We start from the raw sequence: 22,974 nt of genomic DNA, 5'->3' as shown, positions 1-22,974 counted from the left end.
TGATTGAAGATGAGGTAAAGTCTCTCAGTTGTAGAGTTTAATTCAAATGTTTAGTATTGCTGAATATCATAAATGTTCTCTCAGATACTCTTTATTATTAAAAAAAATTACCATAAAGTTTCATGGGATCAGAAAATGGTTACCAGGCACAGTATCTTTCGAATCAGGAGGTTTTGACCACAGTTTTCAAATTTCTGTGTATACAGAGTGTAAAGTTTATGATTTTTGTTTCTGAATTCTTTAGGAACAACTAGAAAGAATCAATGAAGCTCTTTCCTGTGAATATGAATGCCGCCGGCGGATGTTGATGAAACGATTAGATGTGACAGTGCAGTCCTTTGGTTGGTCTGATAGAGCAAAGGTAGGGCTGTTTTCCCATTTGTGTCCTGTAGGTGGTACTCTGTGACAGCTCTTCAGGCTGCACTGTTTGTCATTATGTAATTGTGCCACATTTGCACTTACCACTTACTCTGAAGCACATGCCCAGGCCAACTACTGCTCTTACATAATGATCCTAGTCTTTTGTAAATCCCTGTTTGCAGATATCTTGATTTCTTTCCAAATATTTTCACATTGATTTTAAACTACTACATGTTGTGATTTATGCAATGATAGGCATAAAAGAAGGGGTATCATATGAGGCAGTGAGATAGATACAGTAAACAACCGGTCAAGAAAGGAGACCATTGGAATAGGTGTAGGTAGTGCTGATGCCAGAACAAGTCTTCTGAAAGGTGTTGTAAGGCTCTGGACTGTGTTCTGGTTTAAGAGGAGGTTGGATGGTGGGGGCATTCCCAAATAATGGATTTATCACATAGCTTTCTAGGGAGCTGTCTCCCATCACTCCCATTTTATGCCTTTAAACTGTATTCAGGCTTCGTCTGGGTACCCTGCCCCACTCTGCATCATAGTCTAGAAACTCTCCAGACAGTAAGCTGGGACAGTTAATAGGGCTCGCATCCTTTGCGTCCCCTGTTTCAGGGATTACTGTTCTGTGCTCCTTGATGTCCAGTGTGTGGAAATCACTAGTTCACATGGGTTGTCCACTTTTGTTTCAGGTGGGATGGTAAATCTGGTGCCTCTTACTCTCACATATCATACCATCATCATCGTCGTCATCGTTATCGTTACGTTTTTTTGTATTGACTAGGCAGTTCTACCCCATGTTGTATCAGCTGGGGCACTTGTGCAGCTTCATTCAGCTGATGCTGGGACTGGGCTGGAATATTCAAGATGGTTGTCTCATACGTGTGGGTTCTGCTGATTGTTGGTGTGCTTTGCCTGTCTTGGTTCTTAAGTGGTCTCTGTTTCTACGTGGTGTTTTGTATTGGTTTACTATGGCTGCTGTAACAAATTAGCATACACTTAGTGGCTTAAATAATGAACATTTATTCTTACAGTTCTAGAGATCAGAAGTCCTAAAATGAAGGTATTAGCAAGGTTGCATTCCTCCAGATACTATAGGGGAGAATCTCTTTCCTTTATATTTTCTAGCTTCTTAATGCTACCTGCATAGCTTGACTCGACTCGTGACGTCATCCTTTTATCTTCAAAACTAGTAGTGTAAGATCTTCCAGTCTTTCTGTTTCCATTGTCACATCACTTTTTGTGTCTCTCTTACAAGTATTCTTATGATTATACCGGGCCCACTCACATAGTACAGGATAATGTTTGTATCTGAAAATCTTTGAATTAATCACATCTACAGCTGTCAGGTAACATATTCCAGGAATTAGGATGTAGACATCTTTAGGGGAGCTGTTTTTTAATTTACCAGACACCTCATCTTCCTCACCACTATAGGAGGTGATTTTTCTGAATCCTTGCATTCTGAAAATGTATTTATTCTCTTGTCACATTTGATTGATAGTGTGGGTAAATATAAAAATCTAGGTTGAACCTATTTTTCCCTAAAAATACTGAAGGCATTGATTCATTGTTTTCTAGTGTTTCGTGCTACTGGTGAGAAACCTGATGTAGTTCTGTGTCCTTTTGGATAACTTTTAAAATTTTTTCTTGGGAAACTTTTGGGCTTTTTCTTTAGCTTTGGAGTTCTGAAATTTCATAGTAAGTATTTGTATGGATCTTTTCCATTCATTGTGCTAAAACAGTAAATGGACCTTTGAATGTATAGACTCTTATCTTTTACATTTTTCTTCATTAATCTCTTTCATTTTGTTTTATTTTCTCTTTTTGAAATTCTTATTAGTCAGATTTTGGACATCCTGTATACATCCACTTAAGTTGCTTTATTTTTTCTCCCATTTTCTATCTGTTTTCCTTTTTTGATACGTTTTCTTAGAAATGCCCTCAATTCGGGGCGCCTGGGTGGCTCGGTCGGTTAAGCATCCAACTTCGGCTCAGGTCACGATCTCGCGGTCCGTGAGTTCGGGCCCCGCGTCGGGCTCTGTGCTGACGGCTCAGAGCCTGGAGCCTGTTTCGGATTCTGTGTCTCCCTCTCTCTGACCCTCCCCCATTCATGCTCGTGCTCTCTCTGTCTCAAAAATAAATAGACGTTAAAAAAAAAAAAATTAAAAAAAAAAATGCCCTCAATTTTTTTTTTTTTAATTTTTTTTAACGTTTATTTATTTTTGAGACAGAGAGAGACAGAGCATGAATGGGGGAGGGGCAGAGAGAGAGGGAGACACAGAATCCGAAGCAGGCTCCAGGCTCTGAGCCGTCAGCCCAGAGCCCGACATGGGGCTCGAACTCACAGACCGCGAGATCGTGACCTGAGCTGAAGTCGGACGTTTAACCGACTGAGCCACCCAGGCGCCCCCTCAATTTTATTTTGTATTTGGTATCGAATTTTTGTTTCTGCCATCATTTTTTAATTTCCAGGGAATCTTTTTGATCCTGTAGTTTTCCTTTTTTTCATATTTTTTTTCTTGTTTTATGGATGTATTATCATCTTAAATAAAAATGAAAAATTAAAAAAAAAAGGGTCTTAAATTATCTCTGTTTCCTCCAGCGTAATTTTTTATTGGTTTTTCTTAGTCTCTTGCTTATGGTGGTTTTCCTCAAATGCAGGATGGTTCTTGGTTGCTCATATTAAGAGCAAGATATTGAAAAGCTGTGTGCTTTGCTTTTTAGATTTCACATATAAGTAAAATCGTAGGGTATTTACCTTTCTCTGTCTGGCTTATTTCACTTAGCATTAAACCCTCTAGATCCACTCATGTTGTTGCAAATGGCCAGACTTCATTCTTTATTATGTCTGAATAATATTCCATTATTTGTTTATATATATATGTGTATACACACAGACAATCTCTCCACATCTTTTTTTATCCATTCATCTATCAGTGTCCCCCGATAGGTTGCTTCCTTATCTTGGTTATTATAAGTAATGCTGCAGTGAACATAGGGGTGCGTGTATTTTTTCAAATTAGTGGGTTTTTTCCTTTGGGTAAATAGCCAGAAGTGGTATTACTGGATCATATGGTAGTTCCTATTTTTAATTTTTTGAGGACCCTTCATAATGTTTTCCACAGTTTCTGCACCAATTTATGTTTCCACCAACAGTGCATGAGGGTTCCCTTTTCTCCACATTGTTGCCAACATTTTTTATTTCTTGTCTTTTTGATAGTAGCCATTCTGACAGGTATGAGATGTTATCTCATTGTGGTTTTGATTTGTATTTCACTCATGATGAGTGATACTGAACATCTTTTCATGTGCCTGTTGGCCATCTATAGGTCTTCTTTGAAGAAATGTCTATGTAGGTCCTCTGCCTTTTTAATACGATTTTTTTGGATACTGAGTTGAATGAGTCCTTTATGTATTTTGGATGTTAAACCCTTATTGGTAATATCCTTTCAACCATACCTTCAGTAGGTTGCTGTTTAGTTCTGTTGATTTCCTTTGCTATGAAGAAGGTGTCCTCTTTGGTGTCATCTCATTTGTTTATTTTTGCTTTTGCAGTCCTTGCCTGGGAAGACAGATCGAAAAAATACTGCTGAGACTGATACCAAATAGTTTACTAATTGTTTTCTTTCAGGAATTTTATGGGTTCAGGTCTTAATTTAAGCGTTTAATCCATTTTGAGTTTATTTTTGTGTATGGTGGAAGAAGATAGTCCAGATTCGTTTTTGTACATGTAGCTGTCCAGTTTTCCATTTACTGAAGAGACTGTCCTTTCCACATTGTATATTCTTGCCTTCTTTGTTGTAGATTAATTGACCGTAAAGCATGCATTTATTTCTGGACTCCCTGTTGTGTTAAGATGATCTATGTGTCTGGTTTTTGTACTACCAAACTGTTTTGATTATTATAGTTTGTGTACAGTTTAAAATCAGGGAACATGATATGTACAGTTTTGTTCTTTTTCACAATTCCTTTTGCGAATTGGGGCCTTTTCTGGTTACGTAGGAATTTTAGTACTATTTTATAGTAGTGGTATTCTGGTTCTGTGAAAAATACTGTTGGGGTTTTGATAGAGATTGCATTGAATCTGTAGATTGCTTTGGGTAGTATGGACATTTTAATAATACTAATTCTTCTGATTCATGAGCATGGTACATCTTTCCATTTATTTGTATTCAGTTGCTTTCATCAGTGTCTTGTAATTTTCACTGTACAAGTTTTTCCCCTCATTGGTAAATTTTATTCCTAAGCCTTTATTCCTAGGGTTTTGATTTGTTTTTTTATGCAGTTGTAAATAGATTTGTTTTCTTAATAACTTTCAGATAGTTGTTACTAATATATACAAACAACAGATTTCTTTATATTATCATACAACTTTACTGAGTTCATTTATTGGTTTTAATAGTTTTTTGGTGGAGTCTTTAGGATTTTCTGGATACAATATCAGGTCATCTACACTTAATGACAGTTTTGCTGCTGCTTTCCAGTTTGAATGCCACATTTTTTTCCCCTCCTTGCCTAATTGCCCTGGCTAGGACTTCCTCCATCTTAGAGGGCAGTCTTTCAGCTTTTCACTTTTGAGTGTGATGTTTGCAAAGGTTTTGTCTTATATGGCTTTTATTTTGTTGAGGTATGTTACCCACTGTGTTGAGAGTTTTTACCATTAATGGATGTTGAATTTTGTCAGATGTTTTTTTCTGCATCTATTGAGATGATCGATCATATGATGTTTTCTTTCTTTTTTTTTCTTTTTTTTTTTTTTTTAAGAAAGAGTGTGAGAGAGAGTATGTGTGAGAGGGGAAGGACAGAGGGAGAGGGAGAGAGCATCTTAAGCAGGCTCCAGGCTGGGCATGGACCCTGATGCGGGCTCAATCTCAGAACTGTGAGGTTATAACCTGAGCTGAAATCAAAAGTCAGATGTTTAACAAACTGAGCCACCCAGGCTTCCTGCCCAATCATAAGATTTTCATCCTTCATTTTGTTAATGTGATGTATCTTGTTTGATTTACAGATGTTAAACCATCTTGTGTCTGTAGAATAAATCCCAGTTGATTATGGTGTATATTCATTTTAATGTAATGTTGAATTCGTTTTGCTAATCATTTGTTGAGGAGTTTTGTATCTGTGTTTATCAGGGATATTGGCCTGTAATTTTTTTGTTAGTGACTTTGTCTGGTTTCAGGGTAATGGTGGCTTTGTAAAATGAGTATGGAAACATTCCATCCTCTTCAGTTTTATGGAATAATTTGAGAAGGGAATGGCAATTAACTCTTTGAATGTTTGGTAGAATTTAGCTTTGAAGCTGTCTGCTCCTGAACTTTTTTTGTTGGGAGTTGTTTGATTCCTGATTAAACTTCATTGCTAATAATCAGTCTATTCAGATTTTCTCTTTCTTCATGATTCAGTCTTGGAAGATTTTATGTTTCTAGGAATTTATGAATTTCTTCTGAGTTGTCCAATTTGTTGGCATATAATTGTTCAATAATCATCTCTTAGGGTCCTTTGTATTTCAATGCTACCAATTGTAATTTCTCTTTCATTTCTTAGTTCTGTTTGGGATATTTTCTGGATGGGTCTGGCAAAAGGTTTTTTTTTTTTTTTTTTTTGGATGAGTCTGGCAAAAGGCTTATCAATTTTGTTTATATTTTCAAATAACCAGCTCTTTGTTCCATTGATCTTTTCTGTTTTTTGTTTTTTTTTTTTTTAATCTCTAGTGCATTTATTTCTGTTTTGATCTTTATTATTTCCTTCCTTCTGTTAACTTTGGGCTTTGTTCTCCTTTTTCTAGTTCCGTTAGGTGTAGAATATTTGAGGTTTCTCTTGTTTTTTGAGGTAAGCCTTTATTGCTGTGAACTTCTGTCTTAGAACTGCTTTTGTTTTATCCCAAAGGTTTTGGAATATTGTGTTTCCATTTTCATTGTCCCAGTATTTTTTTATTTTTTTCTTTGATTTCTTTGTTGACTCATTGTTTTTTGTTTTTTTTTTTTAACACGTTTAATTCCACACGTTTATTTTTTCAGGTTTTCTTTTTTTTTTTTTTAATACTTATTTTTGAGAGAGAGAACGAGAGAACGAGCAGGGGAGGGGCAGAGAGAGAGGGAGACACAAGATCAGAAGCAGGCTCCAGGCTCTGAGCTGTCAGCACAGAGCCCAATGCAGGGCTTGAACCCACAGACCACGAGATCATGACCTGAACCCAAGTTGGATCTTAACCAACTTAGCCACCCAGGCACACCTCCGATTTTCTTCTTGTAATTGATTTCTAGTTTCGTGCTGTTGTCGTTGGAAAAGGTGCCTTCTAGGACTTCAGTCTTCTTAAATTTATTGAGATTTCTGTGGCCTAACATGCCATCTGTCCTGGGGAATTTTTTGTGTGCATTTGAAAAGAATGTATGTTCTGCTTTTTTATGTAATGTTTTGTATATATTTATTAAGTCCATTTGGTCTAATGTATTAAGGCCAGTGTTTCCTTGTTGATTTTTCTATCTGGATGATCTATCCATAGGTGTAAGTGGGGAGTTAAAGTCCCCCACTATTATTGTGTTGCTCTCAACTTTTCCTTTTATGTCTGTTAATATTTGCTTTATATATCTAGGTCCTTTCTTGTTGGGTACATAAATATTTACAAATGTTATATCCTTCTGTTGGATTGACCTCCTTTTCATTGTGCAATACCCCTGTTTATCTTCTGTTATGGTGTTTGTTTTAAAGTCTGTTTTGTCTGATAAAAGTATTGGTATCCAGTTTTCATTTCCATTTGAATGGAATACCTTTTTTTATTCCATCACTTTCATCCTTTTTTATCTTTAGATCTACAGTGAGTGTCAAGTAGGCAGCATATAAATGGTCCTTGTTCTTTTATCTGTTCAAAACGTACAGGTACCTTTTGATTGGAGAATTTGTTCCATTAACATTTAAAGTAACTATTGATAGGTATGTACTTAATTGCCATTTTGTTAATTGTTTTCTGGTTATTTTTATAGTTCTTCCCTGTCTTCTTCCCTTGCTCTCTTTCCCTGTAGTTTGATGCCTTTCTTCAGTGTTAGGTTTAGCTTCTCTTTGCTTTATTTTTTGTGTATCTATTAATAAGGTTTTTGGTTATGGTTACTATGAGTTTCACATATAACCTATATATATAGTGGTCTATTTTAAGTTGATGGTCACTTAGAATATGTTAATGAATGCATACTCTGCCTTGCCACCAGTGTTTTATGTTTCTGGCATCATATATTGTGTCATTTTATTTTATATATCCCTTAACTAATTATTGTAGTTATAGTTGTTTTTACTACTGTTGTCTTTTAGCTTTCCTACTAGCTTTCATACTAGCATTATAAGTGGTTGATCCACTCCCTACCTTTATTATGTAATTGCTTTTACCAGTGAGATTTTTTTCTTTCATATATTTCCTTATTTCTAGTCATGGCCTTTTATTTCTACTTAAAGAATCCTTTTAATGTTTCTTTTGGGATCTGGCAAGTGTTGATGAACTCTGTTAACTTTATCTTGTCTGGGAAACTCTTACCTCCCTGTCAATCCTGAATGATAACTGTGCTGGATAGCATATTCTTGGTTGTAAGTTTTCCTTTCAGCACATTGAATATATCATGTCACTCCCTTCTGGTCTGCAGGCTTTTTGCTGAAAAATCAGCTGATAGCGTTATGAGAGTTTCCTTGTATATAACTAGTTGTTTTTCACTTTCTGTAAGTTTCTCTCTTTATCTTTAACTTTTGATATTTTAATTATCAATGTGCAATGGTATGGATCTCTTTATTTGGGTTTTTCTTTGCTTCCTGGACCTGAATGTCTGTTTCCTTCCTTAGGGAAATATTCAGCCATTATTCTTTCAAATAAGTTTTCTTGCCTGTTTTTTCTACTTTTCTCATTCTGGAACCCCTAGAATGTGAATATTAGTACATTTGATGTCTTGGAGGTCCCTTAAACTATCCTCATTTTTAAAAGTTCTTTTTTCTTTTTGTTGTTCTGATGGTGGTGATTTACAGTACCTTATCTTCCAGGTCACTTTCTGTTCTTCTTTATCATCTAATATGCTTTTTGATTCCCTCTGTCTTTTTTGTTTCATTTGTTGCATGTTTCAGCTTTGATTAGTACTGTCTTACACTTTTGAACAGTAGTACTGTCTTACACTTTATCCATTCTTCTGAGTTTGATGAGCATCTTTATGCCCATTGACTTTGAACTCTGTTTAAGATAACTTCTGTTTCATTCAGAGCTTTTGTTGAGGTTTTGTTTTGTTCTTTTTTTTAAGTTTTTTGTTTTTTTTTTTTTTTACATTTCTTTATTTTTGAGAGACAGAGTGAGACAGTGCATGAGTCGGGAAGGGGCAGAGAGAGGAGACACAGTATCTGAAGCAGCCTCCAGGCTCTAAGCAAGCTGTCAGCACAGAGCCTGACACGGGACTTGAACCCATGAACTGTGAGATCATGACCTGAGCTGAAGTTGGGCACTCAACTGACTGAGCCACCCAGGCGCCTGTTTTGTTCTTTTATTTGGAATATATTTCTGTGTTTCCTCATTTTGTCTGACTCTGTTTCTATGTGTTGAGCAAATTGGCTACCTCTCTCCGGGTCTTAAAGGAGTGGTTTTATATAGGAGATGTCCTGTGGGGCCCAGAAGTGCACTCCCTCCTCATCACCAGAGCCACATGCTCAAGAGGCATTTTCTGTGTGAGCTACGTATACCTCCCTGTTCTAGGACTCGGCCAGTGGGTGAGGCTTTCAGTGGGGTGCCAGCAGCATTAGCATGTTAGATTGAGAGTTCCAAGATGGCACCTGCTAGCATCAGCACTAGCAAAGTAGAATGTGATCTTCAAAAGGGCCCCTGACGGTGTTTTCTGTCTCTAGAGTGTGTCTTAGCAATTGCCTGCCTGTCTGAGCAGCATGAGCCCTCTAAGAGCAGGTTCTCTGTTCCCTGTAGCTCTATGGTTTTCCTGGATGTAATCTCTGTTTTCCAAGTCTGGCTTTGGGGCTCTCTTCTCTCTTGTGCAGGATCTAGAGGTTGGAGTACCTGTGTGGACCTCCAACCCTTCACTCCTCAGGAAGAAGTTCCATGTTTTTGAAATTCTTTCCTGTCTGTGGATTGCTGTGTTGTGGTGTGGGTTTTTTCCCCCCCTCTGGGGGGGGGGGGGGAGGAGGTCTCTGCCACTTTGATTCCTCTTAGTCCCTCCTTGTGGAGGCTCTGTTCATTCAGTTTTCAGGGCTTTTTTTTTGAGGGAATTATTCTATATGTAGTTTCATATTTGTTTTGACCAGGGGAGGTAGTGAGTTCAGGATCCTCCTGTGCCACCATCTGAACTGTCCTCTGAGAAACATTTGAGCATAGGAATCATAGAATAGCTATAAGGCAGAGTTGTAGAGCTGTCATTCATGTATTTTCTTTCAAAAAACATTTATTCAGCACCTCATATGTGTCAATCACTGTATGGGAGGTACCAGTTTTATAAATTTAATAGTTTGTTTATATATTGGGTCTCCAGCTTAACCTGATAGAATTTTAATGATGAAAAGGAATTTAAGAATATAAGGAAAACTATGAAATGTAGTGCACTAAAAGGATCTTAATATACTAATTTAGGATACTTTCAGTATGGACCTTAAGTTTACACAGAAATCCAAAACAAGTTTGTTTTTTTTTAATTTTTTTTCATGTTTATTTTTGAGAGAGAGAGAGAGAGAGAGAGAGAGAGAGAGCATGAGCAGGGGAGGGGCAGAGGGAGACTGAGACACAGAATTTGAAGCAGGCTCCTGGCTCTGAGCTGTTAGCACAGATTATGACCTGAGCTGGCAGGCTCAAAAACAAGTTTTGACAGGTTGTTTTCTTTGAACATTTGGAGTGGCATGGACTCATGGGCACGTTGACTGTTTACTAGCCTTCATCTTGGGGACTTTGAGAAAATATGCCTGTAGGAAGTAACTTGATATTTATCTTCTCATCTTGGTTTTTTTTTCTTCATGTTTTAGGTAAAGGAGGTTGTGTTTTTGTTCTTTATTCCTTAGTTTGGATGATTTTTAAAAATCTTTTTCTTAGGGTCAGTTTGTCTTTTCATTTGATCCTTTTCAATTGATTATATGAATACATGCATTGGACCCCAGGTTTTCTTGTTAAATTTAACACATCATTATTATTTTCCCCCTATTTCATGTGTCTGAGATTGTCGAATGACTCATAAAATATTGTTCTATAGCATTTAAACTCTGCAGGATATTTTACCATCTAGGTATACTCTGTTGGTATTGAGGTTTTCTTTAATTTTATCTGTTTGACCCTTAATGAAATCCTTGGCAGCTGAATATTTGTTCATGTCCATGATACATTTCTAAAATGGGATTTTTTGATGAAATAATATGTATAAGTAGATTTTAATATTTTTGATGCATACTGCAGAGTTGCCCTTCAGAAAGATTATATATATTAGTATGGATAATCTGATTTCTTTTCTCTGTTATTTTGTTAGTATTGAGATAGGACTGTGAGTATAATTTTATAGTTTACTTTTTTCACTGAACATATTGTGATCATTGTCCTGTATCTCTAAAAGTTTTAATACTCTTTTTAAGTTAATTTTTAATTTATTTTTTTTGAGATATGATTCACCATCTTAAAGTGTACGTACGGTTCAGTGGCTTTTAGTTTATTTACTATATTTTTGTTACCATTACTACTGTCTAGTTCCAGAACATTTCCATCACCCTAAAAAGAAACATGTACCCATTCTCTGGCAGCTGCCACTATGATCTGCTTTCTGTCTCTTTGGATTTACCTATTCTGACAGTTCTTATAAGTGGAATCATACACTATGTGGCATTTTATGTCTGGCTCCTTAGCATAATGCTTTCAAGATTCATCCGTTGTTTTTTAATATAACAGTACTTCCTTTCAGTATCCTTTTTATGGCTGCATTATATTTTATCATATATAGATGCCATAGTTTACTTTTTTATTTTATACATTTTTTTCCTGTGTTAATTGCTAGGAATATTAATATATGTAATTTTTATTTGTAAATTTCAAAGTATATTCCTATGGTGGATTCCTAAGTGGAAATTTACTGTGTCAAAGGTTATGACTCTTAAAAAAAAAAAAAAAAAATTTTTTTTTAAATTTATTTTTTTGAGAGAGCGAGAGTGCAGAGCCTGACACAAGGATCCAACCCACAAACTGTGAGGTCATGACCTGAGCTGAGATCAAGAGTTGGATGCTTAACCAAGTGTGCTACCCAGGTGTCCCAAAGCTTATGACTCTTGATGCTCTTGATTCACATGGCCAAATTGTTTTCTGGAAGGTTTTTATGAATTTAAACTCCGGCCAATAGAGTAAATGAAATTTTGTCCTCACTTCAGTTTGTTTAATATTTAGAATATTAACAGTTTGATTGCTAACTTGATGGTTAAAAAGACTAAATTGTTTTAAGTTGTATATTTTCATTATTAGTGAAGTTTAACTTTTTTCCATAAGCTTATTAGTCATTTGAATTTCCTCTTGTTTCGAAATTTCTTTTTGTCTTGCCTTTTTTCCCCTTTGGGTCTTCCTGTTTTCCTTTTGATTGAGCTTTTTATATAGTAAGGAAGTTAGCTAGTTGATTTATTTGTGGAATATATTTACACCACTTGTTTTATGTTTTTGATGTATAGAAATTTTAATCTTTATGATATAGGTAAGTTTTTCAATTTAAATTAAAACTTGAAACACTGAACTCTTTAGTGTATTTGGAATTCTCTGTTATATGGTATGCCTTATTACTGTTCCATTGTTCAACAGTTCATTCCAACACCATTTAAAAATTAATCCATTCCTTTCTCACTGATTTTTTTTTTACTCCCTTCCCCCATTTCTCACTGATCTTTGATGCCTCCTCTGTCATTTCTTGCATTCATATATTTATGAGGTTCTGAATCTCATTTGCCTATTTTGTTTCATCAGTCTATTTTTACCCCAAGTCCTATATAGGCTGAGGTAGGATAGTGTATTGTTATCTCTACCTGTGCCTGGGGTAAGGCAGGGTCAGCTGGAGCCAGGCACAGCTGGGACTCTGTGTATTTTGGGGGAACTGTTTAAGCTTTCCCGGTCTCATTTCTTTTTCCATCTGCAAAAGGGGATAATAAAAGCAACCATTTTTTAAAAGGTATTTTAAGAATTAGAAATGATTATTAAGTGGACAGTATCCTGGCATATTTAATAACTACTCAAGGAATGTGAGCTGTTAAGACTGATGATGATATATCACATATTAATATTTAGCCCTCTTTCAAAATTCTTTCAGTTGTATTTACATATATAGCTTCTGGATTAACTTTAGATTCCTTTTTTCTCCCCATCCTATCACAAACCATTCCAGTAGGATTATGATACATTTATAAGCTAATATGGTGGGAAAATGACATTACTTGCTGTCCCTATCCAGAAACTTGGCATTTCTCTCTATTCACTCAAGTTTTCCTTTTGTTTTTATAAGCTTTACTTAATGTCTCCTTCTTAAAGGTCCTATAAGTGATTTTTGGTTAAAGTTATTTTCAGCTATTTTGTTATTAGCTATGGATGGAATCTTTTGTGTGTGTTACTTTTTTAATGACTTGTTATTGGTAGTTATGTGTTCTTTAGGGATCTGTTGGTCTGTTTTTTTCATTCTGCATACAAATGATGAGCTATTTAATATTTTGCTCTTTTCCATTTCTTTCCTTGTGCATGATCTCTTTTTTTTTTCTTTCTGAAGATTATGATTTATTGTTCTTTCACTGAAATGTTCTTTGGTTCCTTTTCCCCCCTAACTTTGGTTATTTAGGTAAAAACAGATGACATAGCAAGAATTTACCAGCCGAAGCGTTATGCTTTATCACCGAAGACAACGATTACATTGGCACATCTACTTGCTGCTCGTGAAGATCTATCCAAGATCATTAGAACAAGTAGCGGCTCCAGCCGAGAGAAGACGGCATGTGCCATTAATAAGGTTGGTTTTTCTTTTCAGTGCAATGGAGAATGAATTTATAATATCCTCATTTGATGTTTTTACAGATTTTAATCCATTTTTGTTGTGTAGCTTGGTAAACTCCTAGGAAAGAGAGTGGTGAAAGCATTTCAGTTCATCTAGGCTTAGTTATGTTTTGTGTGTGCATGTTCATTTGAATTTCTGTATTGATAAATTAAGCCACAGTTTAATTTGCATTGGAAGAATGAAGAATTGTTTTTGTCAATAGCTTTAGCAAGAATTAATTTGCCTTCTAAGAATGTCATTTTTTTTTTTTTTTGTCAGTAAAAATGTATAGTATTTAAGTACTAACAGATTCCTTATATACTTGGGAACGAAGGAAGAGTACTTGCTTGAGAGTCATACAGATCAGGATTCACATCCTAGCTGTATCATTTGCAGAGAGAAATCACCTTGGGCAAGTTACTGAGTGTTTTGGAGGTTCCATTTTCTGATTCAGAGTATAGATCCATTTCTCCAACACTGCTTTTAAACAAGCTCAAAGAGACCGAATCTTTTACTTTACAATAGCAGCAATAGTGATAAACTAATCTAGATTTGTCAGTTTGAGTGGCATGTATGGCAGAGTTTATTACAAAAGAGCAAAAAACCAGAAGGGATTTGGGCAATTTTAAAACATTGCTCCTCACTCGGTATAGTGAAAAAAGTATTCTCTATACAGGATGTCTTGCTAGAGGGGTGGTTTGTATGTAAAGTTAGTTATTGCTAAGTTAGTCACCAGTGTTTGTTCCTCTCTCTTCCATTTTAGATCATTCTCCTCTAGCTTCTGAAAGTATTGTCTTTAAATGTGTTACTTAGTATCTTCTATCAGACGATGATCTAGTCTTGCCAGATTAAGAGTTCTACTTCTTAAGTGACATTGTCCATCTCTTTTCCAAGTTTGTAGTCTAATTATTTGAAGGCAGTCTTACCAGTTCTTGCAACACTGTCCCCATATAGCCATCCACGTAGCATGTTTGATGGTGAGACCAATGAAAATAACAACCAAGAAAAGCTCTTTTTCATTGGTGATTGGGACATTATTGGTGACTTTAAAAGAGTGTTTGCATTCTTCAAACTTTGGCCCATAGTAAGGGTGTTGTACTTGTTTTTTGTTTATGACATAAATTACTAAAACATGGTTTTGATTAGAGGATCAATGGAAGTAGAACCCAGTTGATTTATAGGTCATTTTGGTTGAGGCATTTACTGTTGTACCTTCTTTCCTGAAAGAAACTAGCATGAAGCTAGTTTCCTAGCTTCCTTGCTCACCACTGTCTGTTTTTCTTTATGGGCATATCAAGTAGCTCCTTTATACAGAAGGCTGGGGACTTAAACCAAACTCTTCCCTGACTTATCCTTCAAAGTATTGTCAAGCATGGTTAAGAAAGCCTAGTTAAGTCTTTTTTTTCTGTATAATAATATAGTAACTGGTATCATTGAAAGTTTGTGAGGTTAAGTTTCAAAGAAGGGAATAGTTCATTGAGAATCCTTTTATCTCTGGAATAATACCTTGGATAATAGTCATTATATTCCTCTCTGACATCTCATTAAATCCACATGTCATTATATATACTTCATACTTTGTTAAAATAAAATGTGCTTAGAATATAGTCTTTTATTGGATAACCCATGACCAAATGAATGGCAGTGGAAAGTCCAGAGTTGTTGTATAGATAGGAAGTTAATTAATATAGGGTGAATAGTTTACGTATATTGAAAGTGTTCTGCTTAAAATATTTTAGTGTGGTGGGTACTACATTTGTTACAGAATTTGGTAAACAGAGGTGGGCAGCTCAGTCAGTTAAGTGTCTGACTCCTGATTTCAGCTTAGGTTCTGATCTCATGCTTGTGAGATTGAGCCCCACATCAGGCTCCACACTGGGCAGGGAGTCTGCTTAAGATTCTCTCTCCCTCTCCCTCTGCCCCTCCCCTGCTCATGCATGCACATGCATGGGCTCACTCTCTCTCAAAAAAAAAAAAAAAAATTTTTTTTTTTGGTAAGCAAATTTAAATAAGGAGAAATTAACAAAGCCTTTAAGTTTCTGAAATATTCCCCAGATTATTTAAAAATAATACCATGTTGTGAGGAATTTTTCACATATCACATATTTTCAATATTAATCTGTACTGCATGTCTGATACTTCCACGTCCTTAAATGTTTGGCTTCTGTTTCCTTATGAGAAGAGTAAGTTCAGTACCACTTAAATCCTTTATCTAAATTGTAACTTCTAAAATATTAGAAACTGAAAGACCATGTTTCTTCACACAGGTGCTGATGGGAAGGGTGCCTGACAGAGGAGGAAGGCCAAATGAAATTGAACCGCCGCCCCCGGAAATGCCCCCTTGGCAAAAGAGACAAGAAGGCGGCGGAAGGGGTGGTTGGGGTGGTGGGGGTGGTGGGGGTGGTCGAGGAGGTGGTGGGGGTGGAAGAGGTGGCTGGGGAGGTGGAGGAGGTTGGGGAGGTGGTGGGGGAGGAGGAGGAGGTGGTGGAGGAGGGTGGGGTGGAAGTGGGGGAGGGGGCGGTAGAGGAGGAGGTTTCCAAGGCAGGGGAGATTATGGTGGGAGGGGAGATTATGGTGGAAGAGGAGGAGGCTATGGTGGAAGAGGAGGGGGCTATGGGGGACGAGGTTATGGAGATCCATATGGGGGAGGTGGTGGTGGATATAGAAGGTATTAAAAACCACCAAAATTAGATAGCAGTGCTTACTTCTTGGTAGGGACATTAGGTGTAGTGTTCTAAGTAACATACTTGAATGTCAGCTTTCAAGTAAACACCATGTTAGCTTCCTTGTTATCATTCTTAAATTGGGTTAATATGTAAGAGCATTGTTTTTATACTACCATTTGATCTCTTAGACAAAGTGATGATTTTTCCATATTCTGTGTACCCTTGAGCATGTCTTTTTAAAAAACAAAAAATGAACAAAAATTATTTTTAAAAATGTAAATATTTATTACCATCAAACTTGGAAAATGGAAAGTATTTTATTGTCATGATTGAATTTAGATTGTTACCCGTATTTTATTCAGGTTTGAAACATAAATTACCCCACTTGTAATGGAAAGGAATATAGACTATTGCCTCATCTGTATTCCTGTGGCTGTGTTTTGTATTTGTTAATTATTCTTTATGAAATAGGGAAAGGGACTTATCTGATAGTTGTGTTCAATAGGTAGTTGTCATGACCTGTTTGCTCTTCTTTAGGAAACAATTTCTCGCCAGGCTTCTGTTAAAGTTCCATTAATTGAAGCTCACATCTACTTTTTGCAATGCATATTTGATTTATTTTCCAAGTGGATTTGAAACCTGTGATTTTGTTTGACAAAGCAAAGTTAAAGACTGAAGTCAGAATTTATTCTGAAGGGATTAAGACAAGTAATTTTACATTACGATGTAGAAAATACTCATATAAATTGGTCTCTTCATCACTTATGCCATCACTTTAGGTGTTTGAATATTAAAAGGCAGGCTGAGCTGCACTGCTCAGGATTAGGGCAGTTATTTCCTGTTTCAGTCCATCAGAGGCAGGATTCAAGGCATCCCTTAGAAATTCTGATTCACAGCTAGATTTGGGAAACTGGCTTAGTGAATGGTTACATGTGGTCTGGTGGTTGGAACAGGTAAAGGTTTGGAGATGAGGAGTTGTGAATTTGAATCATGGCACTAGCCCAGGGGCGCTGTGAGGTGAACCGACCACAGCTCTCAAGGACCGATTTGTCCTCATCTGTCAGATGGGGATTGTGACACTTGATCTCTTCTCAAACTGTTTCATAAAGACCTAAGTACAGTGCGATTTGTTGAGGGCTGTTGTAAATGGTTTAAGAAGTGGGCTCAGTACTGCATTCTTCTTTTAGTAAAGAGCTAGATAAGATAGTCACACACGTTTTTTCATGTCCACTATAAAATGTCCTGGTGTGGGTGCCTGGTTAACACCTGTGCATAACAACTTCCTCTGATCTAACAAACTCAACAGATAGAAAGTGGAGTACCAGTGGACACATGGTATTTGGCATTTGGCAGTTTCGTTGTTGTTTTGCTTCCAGTAAACCCTATAGTGAAATCTAAAATAATGTTAAAACTTTAAGGGTAAATATACTGCAGTCTTTGCCATGTATTTTTCAAGCTAACTCTTCAAAGAAATTTGTTCAGGATAGGAAAACATAAACTTTAGGTTATTTGTAAAATAGATTTTTAAAATGTGTTTATATTTAATGAATATACTTAATTTCATTTGTGATAGTTGGAAAAAAAGGCTTTCCATAATTAAGAAAAAACTTTTTTCAATAGCTATGAACTCTGAAAAATAAATAATTTTTAAAAATACATAATCAAAGACTACTGGACTATAGTTGCTGATACAGAACGGGTTTCCAACTACTCTAACTTCTTTTATCACTAGAGGTTTATGGCAAATAATTGCAGAAACATTAATTTATCCATTTCTGTAACACCTCTGTGTACTTTCATAGGAGTGCTGTTGGGTTATCCACTGTACTCACTGTGTTATGCAAGTTTATCACTTGCTCCTGGAATTGTATTGGAGCTGGGACCACTGCTGCTTATACATTCCTATAAATGTCACTTGAGTGAAAACCAGGGTGATCTAGACCCTAATATCTTACTCTCTCCTGGAAGGTAGGATTTTCATGATACCTTTTTTCAGTAAAAATTTCATTTGTAGAAGAGTGTCCTGTGCAATATCTAGGCCAGCAATAGGCAATTTGGGGCTTTGATGTGAAGAGCCATAATGTAAAAATGTTTTATAAATTGAGGGCAATGCATATATAGAGTATGATGAATGGTACATGACTGCTTTCTGCAATCTAATACCTTTTGATGTGCCTACTCTTCTAATTTCATTTTTCCTATTCTCTCATTTATCCTCCTCTCCCACCCACTACCTTAGTCTAGCCTTTGGTATCAAATAGCCCATGTACATATGACCTTACTGAGAGACTCTGCATTAAAGAAGTAACTAATCTCTTAAACATTAAAGAAAAGGGGGGTGGGGGTGGGGTGGGGAAACACCTGGGTAGCTCAGTCAGTTAAGCATCCAACTTCTGCTCAGATCATGATCTCATGGTTTGTGGGTTTGAGCCCTGTGTCAGGCTCTGTGCTGACCACTCAAAGGCTGGAGCCTGATTCGGATTCTGTGTTTCCCTCCCTCTCTGCCCCTCCCCTGCTCACACTGTCTCTTTCTCTCTCTAAAAAATAAACATTAAAAAAAAATAATCTCTTATCTGGACTATATAAAGAATTTGTGTTCCCATCCATTGTAGACGTGAGCTCTCAGCGAAAGAAGGGATCGGGTATTTTTTTTGAACCTATTCCCTTATGTTCTGTAGATCAGGGAAACCTTGCCTCTCTAAGCAGAAAAACACATTTTAAACCAAGAACACTTAATTACCTATGTGTCAAAAGAAGGTCGGTAACCCAAAAAAGATTTGTGACCAGAGAATGTTCTGAGCAATGAGAACTCCTTATAAGGAGCACAGGGTGGAGAAATTTGGGATGGGAACTGGGGATGGAAGAGAGGAAAGAGAGGAGGCAGTTTAATCTCTTCTTCAGAGTCAGGTTGTCAATGTGACTTGAAGTGTTACGAATTGCCAAAATGATAGATACACCCACATCCAAATGTACCAGAATGCATTCCTCAGAATTTGAGTGATTGGAATTTACCCCACTCTTTATTGGTCTGGTTAAACAAAAGTTGGCTGAGGATTAAGGGAAAGCTACGGCTATCTCTTAATCACTCTAAGTAATCATGAACACAAACGAATTGCTGTGGGTGGTCTACCCTGGACTGAACCACCCTCTCTACCAGTTTCACGCACAACTTCAAAGTTCTTTACTTGCTAGTTTTCTTAGAACTGTGGGATTAAAGACAAAAGCCACAGAGAAATGGCAAGCTCAAATTTGTCTCCTTCATTGTGAAATATTCATAGGCAATATTTTGGGACCACTGTGAGTCCTGATGCAGTAAGATGGGAAAAGGTCGAATATTTTTGAACTGTTATTTCTGCATGTTCTGAAACGATTTAGATAAGACTTCTACTGAATAATTAGTTGCTTTGCTTTTCCTTCCAGGAAAACTCAGTTTGGTTAATAAGCGAGTGGTGTCAGCTGTGGATTATAGTAAAAATTCAAGAGAAGCTTCTATATATTCATGAACTAGAAGAAACACAAGACAGCTATGTGGTAGAGATCCTAATATCTTTTATCATATAAATATTACACAAAGAAAACTTACATTAGATATTAAAAAAAAAAAACCTTTACAATCTGTACACTTGTTTTTTTCCTTGCAGTTCTTTTACATTGTACATCCTTAGACAGAAATTCACAAGTGGTCAGTAAAAAGGCAAGTCAATTACCGAAGAAAATGAGAAGTAATGTTGTTGACAGAACAAGATTTATCCTTATTTTGACAGATAAATATGTGCTCAAACTTATTTCAAGTCCGTACAAGACAAAAATTGTATCCTAGGCTTGACCAAAATTTTTTCCAGATTATTTCTATATTCCACTAATCCCATGTAACTCAGTGCAAATAATACTAATTTACATACTGTTCTTCTTTGGCCCTTCCTGGACTGCAAAAACTTGTGATAAAACTGCTTCTTATCCATTTCAGTGATAAATTCTAGAATGTTTGAGACCTCTAGCCATACACATTTGATTAACGGAATTCTGACCTTTGGAGTTCTAGGATTACAGATTACACAGAAACTAACCTAGGGTCTGTATTTTGGAGGGTAAGGAGAATGAAAAAAAAATTTGTATTAGATAACTATATAAAGAAATTGAGCTGTACCGCCTTTGGTCTTTATCAGAGGAAAAGAACAGTGAAGAGTATTTAAAGATTATCATAAATTTGTTCCAGATAAGGTAAGTAGCAAAGTGCTTCTTAAGTTAGATACCAGGTGATGGACTTAAGCAGCCTTCTGGGGGGATTTCTGAGTTTAGATTTAGGAAAGGGTAAATTTGTGTGTAAAGTAATTCTTTGAAACACTAACTGAAAGCTACTCACTAACTTTGTCACTAAAGCTCAGAGCAAGGAGGTATGCAAATGGGAACTGGTCTTTCATCAAAGAAACTTCTTAAATAGTCTGAATCCCCCAAGGAAACTATACTGTATATGTTCTTTGTATTCTGATTAAGATTTGGTGTTGTTGGCTTTAGGTTTGGAACTTTAAATTGTTGAGATTAAGTTCTTGGCTGTTGGTCAACTTGTATGAATTTCAAGTCTGCTTGGTACCAAGCTTTCCAACATGGAAGGTAAGTTCTCCTCAAAAAGAATGATAATTTGAACTTTTTAGAGAAATCAAGAATCTGATAAAGGAGTTTATAAACAGTTGCCCAACTAAACAAGCCCATTTATCATTAACCTTCATTACTAGAAAGCTCATCGGATTCTTGTGATTTTGCTCAACAATACAATTTATGTGGTGAGCTATTTCTTTATCTTGTAACAAACAAGTTTAAATTTGTGGATTTGTGTAAATGACTAAAAGTTGTTTAATTCCACATTTTATGAAGGAGGAGACAAAATTCCAAGCCACATGCATGCTTGATATTGTATATACATAATATACACATATACACTCTGGGCTGTTATTGAAGCCTCTGATCCAATTAGCTTATTTCTAAATAGTATTAAGACCGTATAAGCACAAATTCAGTTCAAAATAGTTAACTTCCAAAAAAAAAAAAAAAAAAAAGATGGCACATGAAAAGTTTGCCTGAAGTTCCTAATTCTAACCAATGTACATCTATCTGTGAGGACAGACATCATATTTGTAGTATGTTTATTTTAGCTACCTGGCCAGTCATGTCTGAAGTGGTATTTGCCATGTTTCTAGGTGTTTAGTTTGGCTACTTATGACTATGTGACTAAAACTATGAGTTGACCTGTGATTGGGTAATGTTCCCCCCTGATCTGTGGCTTCATCTCTAGATGTTTATTCGTAGGTAGATATTCTCATGTGAGTATGAGCCTAGTGAGGAAGGAGTGGGAGAAGGCTAGTTGATCAAATCTGAGGTAGTGAAGTGGGAACCAGATTCAAAAAGAATGCTGGAATATAGAGGAAGTGAAGCTGTTTGTGGAATGTATTTTTCCACTGTAAGCAAGCTTTGGATGGAACAGGGTAAATCCCTCAGCTCCCAGAAAACCCACAGAAGGAAGCAAATTCATTTACCAGGGATTTTAGTTCTAAGGAGGAAGTAGCTAGGCAGGCCACATAGGAGAAGCTACCTTGTCAGAAAACTACAGCCATGTTTTTATCAAGCTGTAGGTATTAGTCCCAGGGTGGGGGGTGGCAGATGTTTGTGGTGTGAATGGCAAAAATTTTGCATTCTTCAGCTTTCCTCCCCTTTGATTCAAGTGACTGGAAGAGAAGACAGTTCCACTTACTAGGTTAAAGAAAAAAAAAAAAAGTAACTTTTCTCTTTTAAAGTGACCTTTTAAAAGAGCTGGTTGATCTAAGGTACACCAGGTGTTTGTTATTTATTTTAGTTAAGTGAGATCTCTGATTTACTCATCTACACATTGTGCTCCTTGAGATTCTTGGCTAAGAACAGTCACCCTGCTCCATCTGAGCTAAGACATGATTGCTTCTTGCAAGTTGGAGAGTTTCTATTTTCTTCTGTGCATATTTCAGTTGGATCTTTAGAGCGTCATTATCTGCTTTCAGGGTATTTATTTCCTAAAGGGAAAGGAGATGTATGTTAATAAAGCAGCAATGAATAGCAAATCAGTTCCAATATTGGGAGTACTACACTTGATTGGCATTTTCTATTCACTGTGGCTGAGAATTAAAAACTATTTTCGAGGCAGTTATTTTGCTCTGAATAGAACATAACAAGTTAAATACCAAATGAGCATGTGCAAACAGCAATTAGTTTTTGTTATCATATCAAAGATATGAATGGGTAGCAAGCAGAATACATCATTCCCAGACGATAGGTGGATAATAAAACCTTTGGATGTTGTATAGTGGGAGACCTAAACTTGGCAGAAACAGTCTGTGGTCAAGTCTGAGGTATGAAAACAGTGATTTAAATGAAATGAACTATGTCATATGATGGTTTTCTAATTTCCCCCCCAAATCATAGAAAACTAATGGACTCTCTTGATAAAGAATTTATCCTACCCCCTAAATGGGACTTTAGGTATCTAATTCTCTGTGGTAGTTAATTTCCACTTTTTTTTTTAAATTGAAATATATTTGACATATGACATTGTATAAATTTAAGATGTACAACATGTAAATTTGATAGTTAAATTTTAACACTGCCATTGTAGCAATAATCAGCACCTTTCATGTTAGTAATTTTCCTTTTTTAATAATTGGAATAATTTAAGATCTGGTGTCAGCAGGCTTCATTATAGTACAGTATTGTCTACATTCATTATACTACGCATTACATCTTTTGGGCTTATTTACCACTCGTAAGTTTGTACCCTTAAACAACATCTGTACTCTCCACCCTTTTTCCCCTGATAACCACCATTTTTTTCTGTTTTTATAAGTTCGGCTTTTTAGAATTCTATGTACAAGTGATGTCATACAGAACTTGTCTCGCTCTGACTTACCTCACTTAGTATAATGTGCTCA

General features: G+C 36.3%; 2 protein-coding genes across 3 annotated transcripts in view; one reads left to right on the top strand and one right to left on the bottom strand.

The window, feature by feature from the left end:
- The window catches only part of FAM98B (family with sequence similarity 98 member B), a 36,505-nt gene extending 20,057 nt beyond the window's left edge, over positions 1 to 16,448 (top strand). The window contains exons 6-8 of the mRNA XM_019442611.2: positions 245 to 361; positions 13,167 to 13,334; positions 15,626 to 16,448. Of these exons, the coding sequence (XP_019298156.2) occupies positions 245 to 361; positions 13,167 to 13,334; positions 15,626 to 16,033 (693 nt within the window). The 3' untranslated portion in view covers positions 16,034 to 16,448. The remainder of the gene's footprint in view (positions 1 to 244; positions 362 to 13,166; positions 13,335 to 15,625) is intronic.
- Positions 16,449 to 19,553: 3,105 nt separating this feature from the next.
- RASGRP1 (RAS guanyl releasing protein 1) overlaps positions 19,554 to 22,974 on the bottom strand; it is a 79,984-nt gene continuing 76,563 nt past the window's right edge. For both annotated transcript variants that reach the window (XM_053889205.1, XM_019442609.2), the window contains exon 17: positions 19,554 to 22,062. In XM_053889205.1, the coding sequence (XP_053745180.1) occupies positions 21,928 to 22,062 (135 nt within the window). In that variant the 3' untranslated portion in view covers positions 19,554 to 21,927. The remainder of the gene's footprint in view (positions 22,063 to 22,974) is intronic.

The sequence above is a fragment of the Panthera pardus genome, unplaced genomic scaffold, assembly GCF_024362965.1.
Source record: "Panthera pardus isolate Hobbes unplaced genomic scaffold, ASM2436296v1 HiC_scaffold_24, whole genome shotgun sequence".
Taxonomy (NCBI): domain Eukaryota; kingdom Metazoa; phylum Chordata; class Mammalia; order Carnivora; family Felidae; genus Panthera; species Panthera pardus.
The sequence above is the reverse complement of the archived record's forward strand: the minus strand, read 5'-3'. Positions and strand labels throughout refer to the sequence as shown.